Consider the following 20,792-nt stretch of genomic DNA (forward strand, 5'->3'; position numbering starts at 1 on the left):
AGATTCATTTTCAATTATTTTTATATACAGAAGATCAATTTAGTATATATTAAGTAAAGATTTCAACAGTTTGCACCCACACAGAAACACAAAGTTTAAAGTACTGTTGAGTACTAGTTATACCACTAATTCACATAGTACAACACATTAAGGACAGAGATCCTACTTGGGGAGTAAGTGCACAGTAACTCCTGTTGTTAACTCAACAATTGCCACTCTTGCTTATGGCGTCAGTAATCACCTGAAGCCCTTGTCATGAGTTGCCAAGGCTGTGGAAGCCTCTGGAGTTCACCAACTCCGATCTTATTTAAACAAGGTCACAGTCAAAGTGGAAGTTCTCTCCTCCCTTCAGAGAAAGGTACCTCCTTCTTTGATGTCCCATTCTTTCCACTGGGATCTCACTCACAGAGATCTTTCATTTAGGTTATTTAACTGAAAAGTGATCCCTGTTAAAAAATCAAATTTTTATTTCATTGATCTTTTGTATCTTTTTTTGGTTTTAATTTTGTTTGTTTTTTTTATTATTGCTTTCCTCCTACTACTTTTGTGTTCAGTTTTTTCTTATTTTTCTAGGTCCTTAAGGTGCATTGTCATCAATTATTGATGCCTTTTCAATTCCTTTATATAGGCATCAATTTCTGTAGTCTTCCCTCATAATACTACTTTTGCTGTATCCCATAAATTTTGATATGTTGTGTTGTTATCTTCATTCATTTCTAGGAATTTTTGGTTGCCCATCTGATTTCCTCTATGACCCAGTGTTTGCTCAGGAGCCTACTGTTCAGTCTCCATGTGTTTGCATATTTTCTAGAGTTTCTTAAGCTGTTAATTTTGGGCTTCATTGAATTGTGGTCAGAAAACCATGAGTAGTATGATTTCAATTTTTTTGAATTTGTTGAGATTTGCTTTATAGCTAAGCATATGTTCTGTGCTAGAACTGAGGAAAAGAGTATGTATTCTGTAGCTGTGGGTTGAAATATTCTGGCGATATCAATTAGGCTCCTTTGGTCAATAGTATAGATTAGCTCTGTTGTTTCTTTGCTGATTTCTTATCTAGTGGATCTGTTGATCGAAGAAAGGGTGTGTTGAAGTTCCTTTTATTATTGTATTGGGTCCTAATGTCTCTCTTTAGATCCATCCATTAACATTTGTTTTGAATAGCCAGATATCCCATTATTGGATGCTCAAACATTGACCATGATCACATCTTCCTTTTTAATAGATCATTTAATCATTACATAATGACCTTATTTGAGTCTTTTAACAGTTTCTGTGTTTAAGAATATTTTGTCCGATATTAGGATGACTTATGCTTGTTTTTGCTTTCGCTTCCAGTGAATCTTTGTGTATCTTTGCTGGTGAGATATGTTTCTTGTAGGCAGCAAATAGATGGGTTTTGTTTTTTAATCCATTCTTTGTTGGTAAGGTGTGTTTCTTGTAGTTTCTTACAGCCCATCTGTATCTTTTAATTGGAAAATTTAAGCCATTTACATTCAAGTAAATTGATAAGTAAAAACTTGGTGCTACCATTTTTTCCATATATATTCCTATTGTTTGTTTTGGATTTTTTTTGCATTTTTGCTTGAAGAATTTTCTGCCTCCATATTCTTTCATGATCCTGATTATCTTTGTTTCTGTGTGTAGAAAATCCTTTAGTATCATTTGTAAGGTTAGATGAGTGGTGATAAACTCTTTAAATTTCTACTTGTTTTTTTTAATTTCACTTTTTTTCTATATGGGAGCTTTGCTAGATACAATATTATGAGTTGATAGTTTTATTTCTTTCTGTACTTGGACTATGTCTCCCCATTCTTTTGTAGCCTATAGAGTTTCTGATGAGAAATCAACTGTTGATCTATTTAGAAATACTTTTACAGTAACTTGGTATTTCACTCATGCACATTTTAGGATCTTTTCTTATTTTTTACTTCTGAAAATTTGACTCTAATATGTCATGGTGAAGCTCTTTTCCGATCATGTCTATTCGGAGTTCTGTGCGCTTCTTGAACTTGGATGTTTCTATATTTCTCCAAATTAGCTAACGTTCCTGCTATTTCACTGAATAGCTCTTCTAATCCATTCTCTCTTTCCACACTTTCTGGAACTCTTGAGATACATGTGTTTGATTGTTTGCTTGTATCCCAAAATTTCAAACACTATTTTCAGTTTTTCTAATTTTTTCTTCCTGTTTTGGTCTGAGATATTTTCTAAGATTTGTCTTCTAGAACAGATATTCTTTCTTTTGCCTCAATGAATATGTTGTTAAGTCTTAGTCTTTTTACTTACTTTTATTTTATGTATTTAATTTTTCATTTCTAATATTTCAGTTTGATTTCTCTTCAATAACTCTATCTTCCAGCAGAATTTCTCATCTGTGTCATGTATTAATTTCTTTAACTCATGTATTTGCTTCTCTGTATTCTTGAGTAATCTTATGAGCATTTTTAAAATTTCTTTTCCGATATTTCATAAATCTCTTCATCTTCACATTCTAATATTGAAATGTTTTGTGTTCATTTTGGGGAGTTACATTGTCTTTCTTGTTCAAGTTTCTTATATTTCTACAATTAGCTTTAGGCATTTGTGGAAACACTTGTTGGTTTTTTCACCTCTGAGTGCTTTTATCTTTGAAATATGCTTCTGGCCAGTGCCGTGGTTCACTAGGCTAATCCTCTGCCTTGCGGCGCCGGCACACCAGCTTCTAGTCCCGGTCGGGGCACCGGATTCTGTCCCGGTTGCCCCTCTTCCAGGCCAGCTCTCTGCTGTGGCCAAGGAGTGCAGTGGAGGATGGCCCAAGTGCTTGGGCCCTGCACCCCATGGGAGACCAGGATAAGTACCTGGCTCCTGCCATCAGATCAGCGTGGTGCGCTGGCTGCAGCGCACCAGCCGTGGCGGCCATTGGAGGGTGAACCAATGGCAAAGGAATTCCTTTGTCTCTGTCTCACTGTCCACTCTGCCTGTCAAAAAAAAAAAAAATTTAAAAAAAGAAATATGCCTCTGTGGCTTAATTATCTTCTCTTTTCATGGATATCCAGAGACATGTGCTCAGTGGGGTCATGGAATTCTGGCCAGTGCTTAAGGGTGGGATAAGTGTTCACCACGTTGGATGTGGTAGATCTCTATATCATCAGCAGGGATAAGGTATGATTGCATTGGTTGATGTTATCACAACCTCACCCCTCTCTGCCAAGGTGAATCAACTGTCCTGGGTAAGCTCTTAGTGGCCACACACCACCCACACAGGAGCATGAACCACATAAGGATCTGCACACTCCTCAGGGTGAGTGTAGAACCATCTGTGATTATCTACCGCAGGCACTCAGGGAACTCTGATCTCTGAATCCAAACACAGTGACTTTCCAAAGACACAGCCACACCCCACATCCTGTCACACAGTCACAGCAGTCACAGGGAGCATGGAATCTCTGCTCCACAAGCCTCATCCATCCATGAAGAGAACTTCGGCATTCCCAAAGCCAACTGCCTGCCCAGTTGAAGTTAGTTGATGCTGTGCCTTGAAAAATTGAATCAGGTACCTTGATAGAGTATGGCGAAGGCAGCACTTCACAGGCCTAGGTTTTAACCCCATCCCTCCTAACCCTTCAGGCCAGATTCAAAGTCAGGGAGGATTATGGATTTATCCCTTCTGTAAAAACCCCATGTCAAGCATGGGCAGTAGCAGCCCCTACTAGTCTTATTAAGCCAATGTTGCCTTTCTGCTAGTCGTGGGGTGCCTTTTTTGGGGAGAGAAAGAAGCAATGTGCTCTCTCTTCATAAGATTAGAAGGGCACTCTGCCATCATTTAGTGTTTCAGGTCAGACTGAAAGGCATTGGGGAATGTGAGGCTCTCCATCAGGCAATATCACAGTGTCACAGGCTGCCACAGGTTCCTATCACTTCTTTGCATGAAGGAGTCCACTATACCCACTGGCTGTATTAGTTGCAGGTGGTATCTCACTCACTGCTGGGTGATTGGACCTTCCCTGGTGCTCCAAGGCATCTCTCTTCTTTCTGTAGAATTTCTGTGGCAAACTTCTTTGCAACTCTCCCCTAGGATTTCAGTTCCTCTCCTTTTCTTGTGTTATCTTCCTGTGGCCAAAATCAGCACATTTTCCCCATTCAGACATCTTATGTCTTACACAGTACCCCTTTATAAAGAATCTGACAGGGCCAACGCTTTGGCTTAGCAGGTAAATCAGTGCAGTTGTCCCATATAGGTGCCAGTGCAAGTCCCAGCTGCTCCACTTCCCATCCAGCTGTCTGCTATGGCCTGGGAAAGCAATGGAAGATGACCCAAGTCCTGTGCCCCTGCACCCATGTAGGACACCCAGAAGAAGCTCCTGGCTCCTGGCTTCGGATCAGCACAGGTCTGGCCATTGTGGCCATCTGGGTAGTGAATAAGCAGGTGGAAGACCTCTCTCTCTCTCTCTCTCTCTCTCTCTCTCTCTGCCTATGAGACTCTGTAACTCTGCCATTCAAATAAATAAATAAATCTTTAAAAATATTTTGTCTGTCTCCTCTCTAAATTCTATGTTTAACAAACTGCTAAAATGTACTTTTCCTTAGTAAAACATCTCATGAAGTCAGCAGACAGCTCATTGTGATGTGCACACGAAGAGTGGATAGAGGAAGGAACACTTAAAAACAACCAAAGCTACTTTTGTGTTACTTAGGAATATACGAAATATAACCACAAAAATGTACATCAGCTTTGGAAATCTTACCATTCTCCTCAATTTAATGCTTCCATCATCTCTACAAATTCCCTCCATGTGGTACAAAGAATAAGTGATAAGAATATAATTATAAAATGCATGGATGGCATGCTATATTATATCAGTTATTTTCTTTGTAGAGGAGTTGGCATATTTCTTTCTGGTTAATTACAGTAAATGATCAAAATTAGAGTGGGTGGGAGTGAAATGTTTGGTGAACTAGTTTCAGGACATCTTTAAGGTTCATAACAGACTTGCTGGGCAGGTTTTTTTCCCAGTCACTTTTCTCCTGGTTCACCTGATTCTTGTTTCTCCACCAGATTCTCTACACTGGAGTGGTTGTGTATGCTCCTGCCCTGGCACTCAATCAAGGTGAGTGATCAACATTCCCGTGAGCATATTTTTATACACGAATTCTCACTTGGGAGAAACATACATAAAATAACTTACTGGAAAGATGTCCTTGTGATCAGGCTGCTCTGAAGCTCTGTAGAAGTTACTAAAGAAAAGTTCTAAATTGCATATTGAAAATAACGTAAACAATTAATGGTGTTGTTTTATCTCATGGAGTTCTAAACTAAACATAGTCATATTTAGTTATATTGATTTTTGTTTGGAGAATTTAATTTTTGTTTTTAAAGTCATGATAATGGCATGATAATGATGGCAGATTTGTTAGTGGATATGTACAATCACTAAGTTCTGCTGTAATATATAGTTCTTTCTCAGTCGTTTCATGAAGTGGATCTTCTGAGTATAAGAGGAAAAGGTGATTGTAATAATTATGTTAAGGTTTCTGGTTGATCGTCTCAAGAGAATAGAACCCTAAGAAAAAAAAAGAGCAAAAGTCAGATTAAATTTCATGTTACCCATCTTATTGAAAGTTTTCAGTATTCAATTTAATTTATCTCTGTGTTTATATTGAGAAATATTGATTAACGGTCAGCATTTTGGTTGTCTCAGAGTACTAAGACTAACTTTGTTAATGAAAAAAAATATGGACCAAAGATTGGAAGCTACAGAACCTGAGGTGGAAGACTTTTATTGAAGATTGCATTAGATATTTATATAGTGCCTTGGGGCATGAAAAATTAATAAAATACTCTTTCTTATAGATGAGAAAATTTAATGAGGGAACTCTAATATTCTTTTGTCTACATAGAACACTGACAAATATATGGTGACTTTTTTCTCTCATAAAACATGTTATTTTACTTTCTTCTGAGAAATGTCTCATTATTTTTTTCCTTTCATAGTGACTGGGTTTGATCTCTGGGGTTCTGTGTTTGCAACAGGAATTGTCTGTACATTCTACTGTACTCTGGTATGTATATAGCTATGAAAAAATATTTACAACTACTACCTAATATGGGGTAGGGCAAACCTCCAAAAACAGTGTATCTAATTATGGAATACATTGTTAATCTAAAATTAAATGGGAATGTTGGCTTAACTGTCACAGTTTCTTGTGAAAAATGTGTTGTTTATTTAAGCTCTTTTCAGTATAAAAAATTAGGAGAATTTGGTCTCTGAGCTCATTCAAGAAAGCCATGCCTAAAAAGAAATGCTCCTTGATTAGGTAATATGTGAACCTATGTAAATTCTGAGAAAAAATAGTTCGTTAACAGTGGCTCTAAACCATGGCATCATTTGTACTTTACTGTCAACTAATACAGAAATAACAAAAAAAGCATAAGTGAAGAAGGATGGCTGGTATTTTATAAACTTGATGATTCTACAATTTATTTTTTGTCTCTTATGGAAAACCCAGATTATATTTAACATTTGGCTTTGTTGATGTTTGGTTTTAATCAAAAAATCTGGGTGTGTTGGCAACATGCTTTGCTACAATTAGCTTGGTCTGAAATTCATTAAGTTCCTATTGTTTGCCTATGCCTATAACTGGAATCTTTATTAATGTATTATGAGTCATTGGGCCATGTGCTGGCTGTAATTAACCAGTAAGAAATATCCCGGCTGGCGCCCTGGCTCACTAGGCTAATCCTCTGCCTGCGGTGCTGGCACCCCGGGTTCTAGTCCCGGTTGGGGCACTGGATTCTGTCCTGGTTGCTCCTCTTCCAGTCCAGCTCTCTGCTGTGGCCCGGGAGTGCAGTGGAGGATGGCCCAAGTCCTTGGGCCCTGCACCCGCCTGGGAGACCAGGAGAAACACCTGGCTCCTGCCTTGGGATCAGCGCGGTGCGCCGGCCGCGGTGCGCAGGCCGCAGTGCGCCAGCCGCAGCGGCCATTGGGGTTGAACCAACGGGAAAGGAAGACCTTTCTCTCTCTCTCTTACTGTCCACTCTGCCTGTCAAAAAAAAAAAAAAAAAAAAAAAAAAAAAGGAATATGCCAACTCCGCTACAAAGAAAATAATTGATATAATATATCATGTCATCCATGCATTTTACAATTATATGCTTATCACTTATTTGTAGCACATATCATGATAATGTACAATTTCATAATGCCCTTAGCTCTCTTTTTTATATGTGAAAATTCTATAATTTCTTTACCCTTAAATTTTATCTTCATTTGTTTCCCCCTTCCACTCTTATCACCACTGTTCTGTACCAGAAACCTTCTCTCATCTATATTACCTTTCTCCTCTGACCATTAATGACAGATTAGTTGCTCAGATTACTTGCTCATGCTGACTATGACAACTTTTTAATACATTCCTGGGTTTGTAAGAGATACAGCTCCTAGGGGCCGGCGCTGTGGCTCACTTGGCTAATCCTCTGCCTGCGGCGCCAGCATCCCATATGGGATACAGGTTCTAGTTCCGGTTGCTCCTCTTCCAGTCCAGCTCTCTGTTGTGGCCTGGGAAGGCAGTGGAGGATGGCCCAAGTGCTTGGGCCCTGCACCTGCATGGGAGACCAGGAGGAAGCACCTGGCTCCTGGCTTCGGATTGGCATAGCTCTGGCCGTGGCGGCCATTTGGGGGTGAACCAACAGAAGGAAGACCTTTCTCTCTCTCTCTCTCTCTCTCTCTCTCACTGTCTAACTCTGTTAAATTAAAAAAAAAAAAAAAAAAGAGATATAGCTCCTCAAGGAAACCTGCCACCCACCCAAATACAGTAAATAACATGACATAATAAAACAATTTGTAAGTTATGATTTAACAGGGCTATTTTTGAGGAAGGAGTGGTAGGTAGATGAGGTAACTGGAACAGAGGTACTGATAACAACACTACTATGACTGAGGCCTTGAGCCCAGAGCCGTGTTGATGAACAGAAGTAAGGTCTGGTATAATCACAATAAGCTGGGACTTCTGAGGGCAGTTAAGTGCTTCTAAGTTGCGGATGTACTTAGGCTCTTTCAGGGAATAAGTTTGAATCCTCCTGAGAACAAGAATCCAAGGTTGGATTCCAAGATGCCTATAGATGAAGAACCAACAATTAAATATCATTAGAATCATTAAATAAAGTACTTTTAATGAAGATCAGAAAAGTGACAAATGATAATTAGCCTTTCAAGGACAGTAAATATTGGGATCAGAAGATACTGAATATAGAATAGAAATACACAAATTACTTAGAAAAAGGGTGACATTTCACAGATGAGGAAGAGTCAGGAATGACCACCCAGTGTAACTACTATGATAAAAAATAGATACCTTTGAAGAGACAAATGATTACACTGGGAGAAACATCTGAAGAAATAACCTAGAGAATAATAGAGAGAAAGAAGGACATGAGAATATGAAAAAGAAACCTAGATATATGGGAGACAAAATGGGGTCTAATTTATTTTCAACTGTGGTATCAGAGGACAGCACAGCAAGAAAGGAAGACAGGACACGTTTAAAAAGTATAGCTTGAATTTATTCAGAAGTGATAAAAGACAGGACTCTACATGTTTAGAAGGTGTAAACTTAAAGTATAAAAACGAAATCCACGTGCAGATACATTGATGAAACTACAGAACAGCAGATATAAATAAAAGATCAGAAAAAGAGAGAGAAAAGGAGGAACACTTCACCCTTCAGGCTGACTTCTCAGTAACCACAATGGATGCCAGAAACAGTGGGATAATAAAAGCACTGAGGTAAATGATCCGTCAGCTTATCATTGAATTTTCAACAAAGCTTTCTTTCAGGAATTGAATGTCAAGAAACAGGAATTTAGCATTAACAGGTCTTTAATAAAATTGTAGAGGAAATATTGTGGGAAAAAGGAAATGTATTATAAAATGACAGTTTTAAATGGAAGAAGATAGGATAAGAAAATAAAATAGCAAATTTTACTGATCTAGAGAAATGATTTTTAATGATTAATGATGATTTCATATTATAATTTATATAATTTTATTAAATATTTATTAAATTTATAGCACCAAATGTACAAATAGCAATTATAAATGTGTGTATGCATGGGTAGGGGTATAAAAATTGAGAAAAATTACTCCTAAATAGTACATTAATTTGTAAATTAGGAAACCATCAATCAGACTGAAAGTATTTATAATCCTTGAAATTTGAGGGATTAGGGATTATTTCAAATTCTGACTCAGTTAAAAACATGGCACAATTTCAGAGATCCATTTAAGTAAAGCACTCAGAATGAAAAAAACATAATTTTAAAAACTCTAAGTTCAAGATAGTGCTATCTATGAGGGGAAGATAACAAATGTATTATTCCTTAAATCTTGATTGTACAAAATACACAAAAACAATACCTTTGACAATTAATGTCTATTTTTGAAACTGGATTTTAATTTTAATTACAAAAGAATGATAGGACAACCCCATTGCTTTCTTTTCAAGCTAAACATGAAGCCTGTCATCTTTTCACAGAAGTTCTTGACACTCTGGAGGAGTAACTGATGATGATAATTCTATTTTTCAATGTTAAAAATACCATGTCCTTTTATTTTCCTAGTGATTACTCATCTTCAAACACTTTTTAATGTATCATTTTATTTAATTTTTGCTATATGCTCATCCCACCTTCACCAAGCTTCTAAGGGATTCTATAGCTAGGATGCTACAACACCTCTCTTTTGCTTCCTTTCTTCTTGCCCAGATATTCTCAGTTGAAATCCTGTTTCAAATTACCTGGGAAATTTTTAAAGGCACTTAAGATGGTCCTAGCTAAGACCTTACTTAATTCATAATCCTGGTGGTGGGATTTGAACATTGTTTTCTTTCCTTCTTTCTTTCTTTTTTTCCTTTAACATCCTCAAGAGACTTTAAAGGGAAGCCCAATTTGGTAACTACTACACTCGCTGGTTTCATAATCTCTCTGAGTTCTAGTACTGGATGTGGAAGTGATAGTCAAGTTATGCTCTGAAGTTCTGGTTTAATTACCCCAGTATTTGACCATCTTGTAGCTATAAAAACTCCTTTCTTCTTGAACATCTAGGACATTTCTTCCCAGTATTTTTCTTCTTTGCCAGTCTCCTACTATCTCAGTTGCCTAAAAGTATTTGTTGTAACTAGTTGTACAAAAAATGTCTTGGGTTGTACAAGCAGGATGCAAGTGATATCCTTAATTGCTTAACTTCCTTATGTGTTCAATGAACCATAAACTATATTGATTTTACCTCTCAAATATCATTTGAATCCATCAATTTATTTCCATCTGTATTCTACTTCAAACTGCTTATCATTTTTGGCATGGGATACTGGAGTAAATTCTGAGCTGGTCTTGACCCCTCTTTTCTGCAGTTCATTGTTAACATAATCAACTGTGAAGCAACTGGGAAGGAAACAACATTTTTCATGATGTCACTCTTTAATGCTCTCTCATTGCTCTTCAGAAATAATTTAACTGTCCTTGTCAGGGTCTGCCTGCTCTGTGTTTAGCAATTCAGCAAACTTCCCTATGGATGTTCTGCATCCTTTGATCTATATATTCCATCTTTCTTGTATTTCCTCATGGAGCTAAGCTTCCCCTCCCTTTATACACTTTGGCTGCCTCTGCTCTTTGTTATCTGTGTCTGCTAATTTCTATTCATTCTTCAGAGCTTAACTTGACTGTCACTTCCTCAAGATCACATCAGGACTCTGCTAAATTTTCCCATAGCAATTTGTCCTTCTTAATTTCACTTTAAAAATTAATGGCTATATTATTATTTAATATCTGCTCCTGTCACTAGATAATAAACTCTGTGAAGTTAAGGAAAGAACTTGTGCCTTTCATTTACCGTTTTACACTCATGCTTATCTTACAACTTGGCAAATAAAGATGATGGGAGGTACGCATTTGGCACAGCAGTTAAGACACTGCTTAGGATGCCCATATCCTACATGTTGTGCCTGGGTTTGAGTCATGCCTCTGCTCCCAGTTCCAACTTCCTTTTACACTGAAAGGCAAAAGATGATGGTTTAAGTAATTCTGCCCCTGCCACCACATTGGTTACTCAGATTTAGTTCTGGGCATTTGTCTTTGGCCATCTCTAGCCTACTGTCGAGGGCATTTGAGGAGTGACTGAACAGTTGATGGAAAATTTCTGTCTCTGCCTCTTGCCTCTCTCTGCTTCTATAATAATATAATTATATAAAAAGAAAAAAAATTCTCAGCGAATGAGGTTGAATGAATAAATGAATGATTATGTCAGCAGAGATGCTCTGTAGAGTTGGAAGAGTGACGGGCTTCATTTTCATGAACTCCTATCCATTCTCTCTGTTTCAGGGAGGATTAAAAGCAGTGGTGTGGACAGATGCATTTCAGATGGTTGTTATGATTGTGGGCTTCCTGACTGTTCTTATCCAAGGGTCATCTCGTGTTGGTGGATTCCACAATGTAATAGAGCAATCAAGAAATGGATCCCGATTAAATATACTTGAGTATGTGCAATGCTACATTTTCATTCCTGATAAAGATTTTCTGCATGGTCTTATCACTTAAAATAATGTTTGGGTATCAAGGTAATGTCTTTTTTCATCCACTTCTCTATTCCTTATAGCTTTGATGTAGATCCTCTCAGGCGGCACACTTTTTGGACAATCGTAATAGGAGGAACTTTTACATGGCTTGGAATATATGGAGTTAATCAATCAACCATCCAGCGATGCATTTCTTGCAAAACAGAAAAGCATGCTAGGCTGTAAGTTAATAATCAAATTTTTTTTTTCTGATTTGTATCTTACCTTCATAGTACTCACACTGGTGTGTGTGTGTGTGTGTGTGTGTGTATGTGTGTGAGAGAGAGATGAAACATTCACTTAGCCTTTGCAATCACTTTTGGAGGAAGGTATTACAAGTCTTATTTCAGCAAGAAAGTGGTGGAGCTGAGGGTTGAACTGAAGTCTATTTGCCTTTGCTGTTAGTTATTTGATGTCTCTGATTATTGACAAATTACTAGGTCAAATTATGTGCTGTGGGCAGTGATGCAGAAGTAAATAAGACTTCTTGTTCAAAGTTTTCTAAAGATGGCTCTAATTACATATTTGGTTTAGTATGTAGCCTCTTCAATTGTTACTTTTCTTTGGATGTGTTACAAGTAAACTGAGGCACAATAAAATCTTAAAGGATTTCTTTGAGCAAACAGTGATTCCTAAGTCAGTCAATTCCAATCCAGAAATGGTTCCAGGGTGATACAGAAGAAATACAAGGGTTAGACTTCTATGGAATGAAAACAGAAGTAAAGCAAAGGAAATATTTGATTGGTTATAGTAATACAATTTCTCATTTGATCTCTCTTCCTGAAAAGTTCCTCATTATGGAAGTTAGTTGGTGGCTTGTGATAAGTTATTGTAAGGCTGTTTATTTCTTTAATATAATAATTTAAAAGAAACAGCCTAAGTTAAGGTTCACTTATGTTATAAATCAAGCAAGGTTAAGCTCACTTATGAAACCAATGTGGCTTTGTCTTGTCAGGGATTCTTCAGGACTGGTCTCCATTTTAATTTACCTTAAAGTTTCCAAGGATAGCTTAAAAATGATTTAGCCCCAAGTAATGTGGCAGCCATAATGGCAATGTAGCCACTGCAGCTTTTGCCAGTTGACAATGAGCAGAGGCACAATTTCTCAAGCCTTTTCCAAGCTTTGCATGCATTACATGCTCTAGAATGGGAATCAAAAGAATTTATACACTCTTTCACAAAATGGGCAGAAATAAGCCAGAACTGCATCTAAAATGATGATGTGTGATTATTAGTGCTGCTGTTCAATGTTCCAATCCCATTTATTTTTATTTGAGAGACAGAGAGAGAGAGAGAGAGAGAGAGAGGAATTTCCATCTGTTGGTTGACTCTTCCATGGTCAGACCTGGTCAAGATTAGAGCCAGCCAGTAACTCACCCAAGTCTCCTGCATGGGTCACAAATACCCAATTTTCTGAGGTATCACTGCTGCTTCTCAGTGTCTGATTTGGGAAGCTAGAGTCAGCCACTAGAGCTGTGACAGGAGTTTTTTTTAAGACTGTAGACATATTGAAAATATTCTCTATAAAAGACTTCCATGAGAGAATCTATAGTGATTTAGTTAATACAATACAGGAGAAGGAATTCAGTCAAAATCCTTAGTACAATTGAAGTGCACACAGCAGGAGAGTGGATTGTTGTAGTGGTGAAGTGTTGAGAGGTCTCATTTTTCACACAACTAGAACCTCAACAGCATTTCTTGGGCACGGTAAGTCCACTCACAGCCAGCTGTGGACTCTTATCTAGGAGGCTCTTCAAAATGTTGATTCACTGCTTTTGCTCAACTATCTGAGAATCAGTTATAATTTAAACAATACATTGGGGCACATGAAAATCTCTGCTACATGGGGAAAATACATCCTGAAACATAGGCAAGTGAAAACAGATCTGTAAAGTTCTTAATGAATGTGGTTGCAGGTTAAACCAGCAGCAGCTCATTATATATGTATTTCATTATATAGCCAAAAATGCTGGTTTCTCACCAACTATGACAGTATGTTTAAATGAGGTCTGCCTGGAACCTGGACATGTCAACTACCAAGTCACTTAGATACCATCCCAGGAAGTCCACTCCTTTTGTTTCTAGATCTCAGTTCAACTTTCAGGACTGTTGGTAGTAAATTATACTGCTGTAAGAGTAGCAGGGGTTAACACTGGCTATTGGGTCCCTTCCTATTATGTTCCATCTCCCAGCTAAGAACACATTTACATAGAATCATTTTTGTTCCATTCTCATTGTGTAGTTTATTTTCTCATTGTCTTTTACATATTTAAAATCACCTAATTTATTTATTTAATTTCAGCGTTTATTACTTTCCTCTTATCCCAGAATGTAATCTCCATGAGAGTGGGTTCTGTACTGCTCCCTGCTACATCCTTATTATCAATAATTGGACCTTTTACATAGATATGCCCTATAATATTTTCTAATTGAATCAGTGAAGTGGCCTATCTTACAAACAGGAGAATGAGCCTGGTATAGAATCAAAGTCTATTACTTACGAGAAACAAATTCAAAATACAATGACTATCACTCTAGTGTTAATCGTTAAATTCTCATTTCTCATAGTGGACTCAAGAAGTTATAAAATTGTTTAGGATTATGTATAAAAATCCTCTAAATGTCTATATGACCTCCACATATTTCTACAGAGTGTAAGTTGTTCTAGTCTCTTATGAGCCCTGTAAGTAAGGCAGATGTACTACACTCTTGTTATGGATGATATTACTGGTTTTGAGTGTTATGTGACTTCTCTAAAGCCATATAGTCATTAAGAAAAAAGTCTTTGGATTTGAGTTGGATTCTCTTTTCAAAAGACACAAGGTGAATAGAATAATCATGTTGCAAAGTATTTTTTTCATTTAGTCATTTATTCCATCATTTCTTACCAAAAATAAAATAATTTAAGCCCACTATCTGCCTGTGCTATTCTATGATCTGAGAACAGAACATTGTATTTATTTTAGTGGGGAAAGCAGATAATAAACAAATGAAGATATACCATTGCAGATGATCATAAAGGCTATGATAACAAATTATGGGCAATAAGGATAGATAAGAGAACAGGGAGTGACTACATAGATAAGGTTGCTCAGGGAAGCCTCTTGAGGTAGTTTGAACAATGGCTTGAATAAAGTTTGCCTGAATGGAGCTAACAACTAATGCAATTATGCAAGGTTCTTCAAAACGCCATGGAAAAGGTGAATTAAAAATAAGCTTATTTTAGTGCTAAGAATTTTAGAAAACCATGCATATTTTTTTTCATAGCACACATTATCCATGAACTTTTTGAATATTTATCATAGGTATGGATAATTTTATGTAATGATCAAGAAGTTAAAGGGGGCCAGCACTGTGGCATAGCAGGTGAAGCTGCCGATATCCCATGTGGGCACCAGTTCAAGTCCTGACTGCTCCACTTCCAATCTGGCTCTCTGCTATGGCGTGGAAAAGCAGTACAAGATTGCTCAAGTCCTTGGGTCCCTGCACCCCCATGGGAGACCTGGAGGAAGCTCTGGGCTCCTGGTTTCGGATAGGCACAGCTCTGGCCATTGCAGCCAACTGGGGAGTGAACCAGCAGATGGAATACCTCTCTTTCTTTCTCTTCCTCTGCCTCTCTGTAACTCTACCTTTCAAATTAATAAATCTTTTAAAAATGATAAAAAAGAAATTATAAAATTGTTTAGGATGATGTTGTTTGCCAAACCCTCACCTAACAAAACCAAAATAAACAAATGAAACTCAAAGAAAAACACTGTTAAAATACCCCCAAAGTGAGGCTAGCAGTGTGGTGTGGTGGGTAAAACCTCTGCCTGCGAGGTCAGCATCCCATATGGGTACCAATTGGAGTCCCGGATCCTCCACTTCAAATCCAGCTGCCTGCTGATGGCCTGAGAAAGGCAGTAGAGGATGGCCCAAGTGTTTGGACCCCTGTACCCTTATGGGTGGTGACCTTGATGAAGCTCTTGGCTCCAGAATTCATCAGCCCTTGTTGCCATTTGGGGATTGAAACAGAAGATGGTAGATCTGTTTCTCCCTCTCTCTCTCTAACTCTGCCTTTTAAAATAAATAAATAAATATTAATTAAAAAAAGGAATAAGATTTTGATTTTCAAAGGATAATAATGTAAATGAAATAAAGTAGGACATTACAAAAACATTCAAATTGGAATTATGCGTGTCTGTATGTTATAGAATAAAATGAATTGTTCCGAATAGGTTAGATGATTCTAAATTTTCATACATTCTAGTGTCTTTAAAGAGAAATCAGCTTTGGCTGGCACCGCAGCTCACTAGGCTAATCATCCGCCTGCGGGCCGGCACTGAGGTTCTAGTCCCAGTTGGGATGCTGGATTCTGTCCCGGTTGCTTCTCTTCCAGTCCAGCTCTCTGCTGTGGCCCGGGAGTGCAGTGGAGGATGGCCCAGGTCCTTGGGCCCTGCACCTGGCTCCTGGCTTTGGATCGGCGCAATGCGCCGGCTGCAACGCGCCATCTGTAGAGGCCACTTTGGGGGTGAACCAACAGAAAAGGAAGAACTTTCTCTCTGTTTCTCTCTCTCACTGTCTAAATCTGCCTGTCCAAAAAAAAAAAAAAAAAAAAAAAAAAAAAAAAAAAAGGAAGTAGAAGAAATCAGCTTTGAGAGAGGCTGTTAAGATTCAGCAGGGTAAGTCACAGCATGGGATGCCTGCATGCAAATCCGAGTGATTGGGATTGAGTGTTGCCTCCCATTCTAAAGTAGCTTCCTGCTAATGCATACCCTGGGTGGCAGATGATGATGGCTCACTTGCTTTAATTTCTGCATCCTCTTTGGGAGACCTGGATGGAGTTCCAGGTTCCTGGCTTCAGCCTGGACCAACCTTGGCTGTTGTGGGTATTTGGGGAATGAACCAATGGAAGAAAGATACCTCTCTTTGTGTATCAGTCTGCATTTCAGATAAATAAGTATAAACATAAATTTACTTGAAATTTTAAAATTAAAAACTCAACTTTGACTTTCATGGAAAGAATAACCCAAGTGAATGTTTCCAAAGTGTGTCTATTTCTACATTATCTCATTATCCTTCTGGAAGAAAAGATGTTAAAATTTAAGCTGGCTTTTTGACAGTTTCATGAATTGAATAGGGGGAAAAATCACTTAAAGTTATATAATATGAGTGATTAGCATATGAAATTTCAGCCAAGAAAATAGATGTCATACCACACATATTGAGGTTTCAAAAAAAAAAAATAACCTTCCTATTTCAAAGGAAAATCCATTTAAATCTTACCTTATTTAGATTTGGTGGTCAACCTAAAAATATAATGCTCCCAAACAAAAAGTTTAAGGCAAATATGATTCTTAAAGGCTGTGGAATTTTATTTTACTAGCAAAAGGTAAAACCAAAACCAAAACCAAAACCACAATACATTGAGCCTTTGGTAATGACCTCACCACACCCTAAGAAGACATAGAGGCTATCAATAGGTTCATCTGTTTTCTTTTTTAGTGCCTTATACTTTAACTTGTTGGGTCTCTGGATCATTCTGGTGTGTGCTGTCTTCTGTGGCTTAACCATGTATTCCTACTTCAAAGACTGTGACCCATGGACTTTTGGCATTGTCTCAGCACCAGATCAGGTATGGGTTCCCTTGGTTCCAAAGGGGAGTATCTGGAATGAACATATTTCTGGACATGGCTGGGTAATTCTGGTCCTTTTTTAATTCGTCCTGGGCTTCTAACTACTTCCTAAGGACTGGGCTTCTTTCTTCACCTTTTGGGGTGATACCGCGACACAAAAGGTTCTAATATGGGCAAGTGAGCTGGCAAAAAGAAAGCACTTCACTTTGTTCCTGAAGCCAATGCCTGGAGCCAGGGCAGGCTGGGAAGAGTTAGAAGATTGTCTCGAATGCTTATATGTCAAAGCTGTATTTAGGCTGTTATTCTACATGCCTCTGTTCTCAAGTTGAAAAAAATTGCACTTATTTCCACAACATGTCTACTCAGCTCTTCTCAGCATAGCTTATACATCACACCAATAAACCATATTAAACATTTTTAAATAAATCTCTGTTTATACAGAATATACTTGACAGAAACAGCCATCTCCCTTTGCTCCACTTATATCTTCAAATCCCCTTCTCTGTCATGTAGGGGTTTCTCTCCCACACACCAGGTTATGGAGTGCAACCATAATAATGCAGTTTCCTGTAGATCCATGTTATTGGTTTGTTTTTAGGGTTTAATCGATAACATTAAGAAAAATAAAGATGAAAATTACATAAGTAGAAAACTAGAAAAATAAACTTCCTATTCCTTTTTCTAAAAAGATACATTCTGACATTTAGACAATGATACGAATACCAGTAATCCTCTCTCTCTCTCTTTTGTCTCCTCTTCAGTTGATGCCATACTTTGTCATGGAGATATTTGCGACAATGCCAGGGCTTCCAGGACTTTTTGTAGCTTGTGCCTTCAGTGGAACTCTGAGGTTAGTGGATGGCAACCCTCCATGAAATGATGACCATGATGAAATGACAAGGGTGACAGTGGGATAAATCAACAGGATTTACTAAACAGTTGCTGTGTGTCAACTGCGGTGCTGAATGCTTGGCTTGTATTTGCTCGTTAATTGTTGAACAATGTTTGAGATTTAAACTTTACTCTTATTATTGACAGCTTACAGTTAAGGATACAGAGTTAGCAAGCTAGATGCCCTATCCATTAGTAAGTAATGGGTTAGTAAGCCTAGATCTGTCCCTACCTTAACTGTCTCTGCTTCTTACTTCAACTTGTCCAGTGATGGCTGCCCCCACATTTCTCGTCACCTTTATGGATGTTGGCTCAGTTTACTCGCTTATCTTGTTCCACTGCCATGTATGTCTGCAAATCAGTCTTTTGTATTTCATGTACCCCAATTTCAATAGCTAATTCAGGTAGTTAATAACTTGAATTTTCTTGATAAAAACATTATTCTAAACACAAAATCCATCATATCTTTATTCTTTTAATGTTATAGAAGGCTTCTACTATGCTGGGTACAGTTGGTGACATTGAAGGATATTCTAGCAAGCTAGACTGACTTAAGGTTTACATCCAATAGGGAGGAAATACAAGTGATATATAAGTAGAAATTAAACAAGATGTTTGAGTAATATAAAAGACATCACAAGGTGATAGCCTACAGAGTGATGAGGACTGATGGTTTTAATTTTAATAGGATTTTTAGGAAATATTCTCTGACTAAATGACAGTTGTGTTGAGATCTAAAGGATATGAAAAAAAGAGCTCTATGAACAGCATAGGCATGGATCTTTATAAGGAAATGACAAATACCACAGCCCTGAAGAGTTCAACTATATGGCGTATCTGAGGAGCAGAGAGAGAACTGGGTCCAGAAGGCATAGAGAGAGGAGTTGATGGGGATGAGTTAGAGGTAAGTGGGGAAGAGGTTATGAAGAGCTTCATGAAATGACAGAGTTCAGATTGCAAGTTCAAAAGGAAAGCATTAGAAAATTTAAGGAAAGGGAGTGAATGAAGCCATGCAATTAAAGACTTGGTCTTCTGTGTGAGGAAGGGATATAATAAAAGGTAGAATGATAAAAGGGGACACTATGTGTAGAGGTTTTTCCTTAATCCAGGTGGGAGATGATAATGACATATGGATATCAGTTTTCAAAGTAATAGACTAAAATATAAAGATGGGCTCATTACTTTTATTTAGGCTAGACGTTCTACCTTGTGAATCAGAGACTCACCTTGGGAGAAAGTCCCCATTCTGCTTTGTGGAGCTTGGGTGGAAAAAAATCAATGATAGGCCTGGGCAAAGATCAATTTTTAAGATTGTGAAAAGATCAAGCATCAGAAAGCAAATAGTACTGGAAGATGCAAGTAATAAGTTAATATCTTTCATATCTCCTGTCAAGAATATAGAATTGACCATTATTAATCATTTTTTGTTAAACCAGAAGATTTCTGTATTTATATATATATATATATATATATATACAACACACATACACTTCAAGTGTACACAAAAGAGATAATGCTGTATATACAGTTTCTTTTTTTATTTAATTCAATAATAAAATTTAGAAATAATTTCATATGACTATATATACTTTAATCATTTTACTGATCTACCATCATTTATTTGACCAGTTATTTCATGAAGGGTATTGCTAACAGTGTTATAATGTGTATCTCAGCAACATTTTAGAAAGATATATGTAGGCTACTTTGCAAGAAGTGGAATTATGGAGTCAAAGTGTATATTCAATCTAAACTTTGTTAGATATTGCTAAATTGCCCTCCAAAAATGTGCACCTTTTTAATAATGAAATCATTAAATCACCTCCTTATCCACATAACTACCAGTATTGGGTAATATCAAACTTATAAAATTACCGGTTTGATATATAAATCAGTGATAACTAATTTTAATATGAAATACTTCAATTATAAGTGAGATTACTGTTTCTATTTTTATTGATCATTTATATTTCTTTTTCTGTAAAATTCTAGTTCATATTCCTGGTAATTTTTTTCCTCTGAGATTTACACTTTATATATAAGAAAAGAAGCATATTGTCATATGTCAAAAACATATTTTTCTCATTTTTTGTCTATCTGCTTTGTTCATGATATTTTTGAGCTCATAGAAACTTTAATTCATATTAATTAATTTTCAAAATTATGACATGTGTTAACAACATACACAGAAATGCTTCTCTATTTTATGATTATAATAACCATAATAAATACTGAAATTACTGATACACCTAAACTACACATGGGTTATGAGAAATTGAGTGGAGCACTTGATTTGTTTTCCTTCTAAATTAGTAGTGAATTATATCTTTATTTTTGAGTCGATAAGCAATCTTTTCATCACTCATTTGAAATACTACTTTAATTACATTCTACATTCTTTCATGTATTTCTTCCATGTATTTCTGTATTCTTTTTTATATTCTTTTGATCTTTTATTCTGTTGCTACGGCACTACTAGTAATTTTAACAACTGCACTTTAAAATAATTTAGCATCCATTAGGCTGGTACCTTTGTATTACTTTTCTTTAACAGAATTTCTTGATATATAAGGTTTTTCTCTGCCTAATTGTTTTTAGTGGATTCTTTAGTTATTTTCAGATCATATACCTACAAATACTTTTGAATTTTCTCTTTTTGTTTTTCAATTTATTTTATTTGACAGGTAGAGTTACAGACAGTGAGA

At 37.0% G+C, this 20,792-nt stretch overlaps 1 protein-coding gene across 1 annotated transcript in view; it reads left to right on the forward strand.

The window, feature by feature from the left end:
• Positions 1-20,792, forward strand: part of SLC5A12 (solute carrier family 5 member 12) — a 63,398-nt gene that overhangs the window by 17,700 nt on the left and 24,906 nt on the right. Inside the window, exons 3-8 of the mRNA XM_002709020.5 lie at positions 5,036-5,087; positions 5,972-6,039; positions 11,349-11,503; positions 11,623-11,763; positions 17,066-17,195; positions 17,958-18,046. Of these exons, the coding sequence (XP_002709066.1) occupies positions 5,036-5,087; positions 5,972-6,039; positions 11,349-11,503; positions 11,623-11,763; positions 17,066-17,195; positions 17,958-18,046 (635 nt within the window). The remainder of the gene's footprint in view (positions 1-5,035; positions 5,088-5,971; positions 6,040-11,348; positions 11,504-11,622; positions 11,764-17,065; positions 17,196-17,957; positions 18,047-20,792) is intronic.

The sequence above is a fragment of the Oryctolagus cuniculus genome, chromosome 1, assembly GCF_964237555.1.
Source record: "Oryctolagus cuniculus chromosome 1, mOryCun1.1, whole genome shotgun sequence".
NCBI classification, from domain to species: domain Eukaryota; kingdom Metazoa; phylum Chordata; class Mammalia; order Lagomorpha; family Leporidae; genus Oryctolagus; species Oryctolagus cuniculus.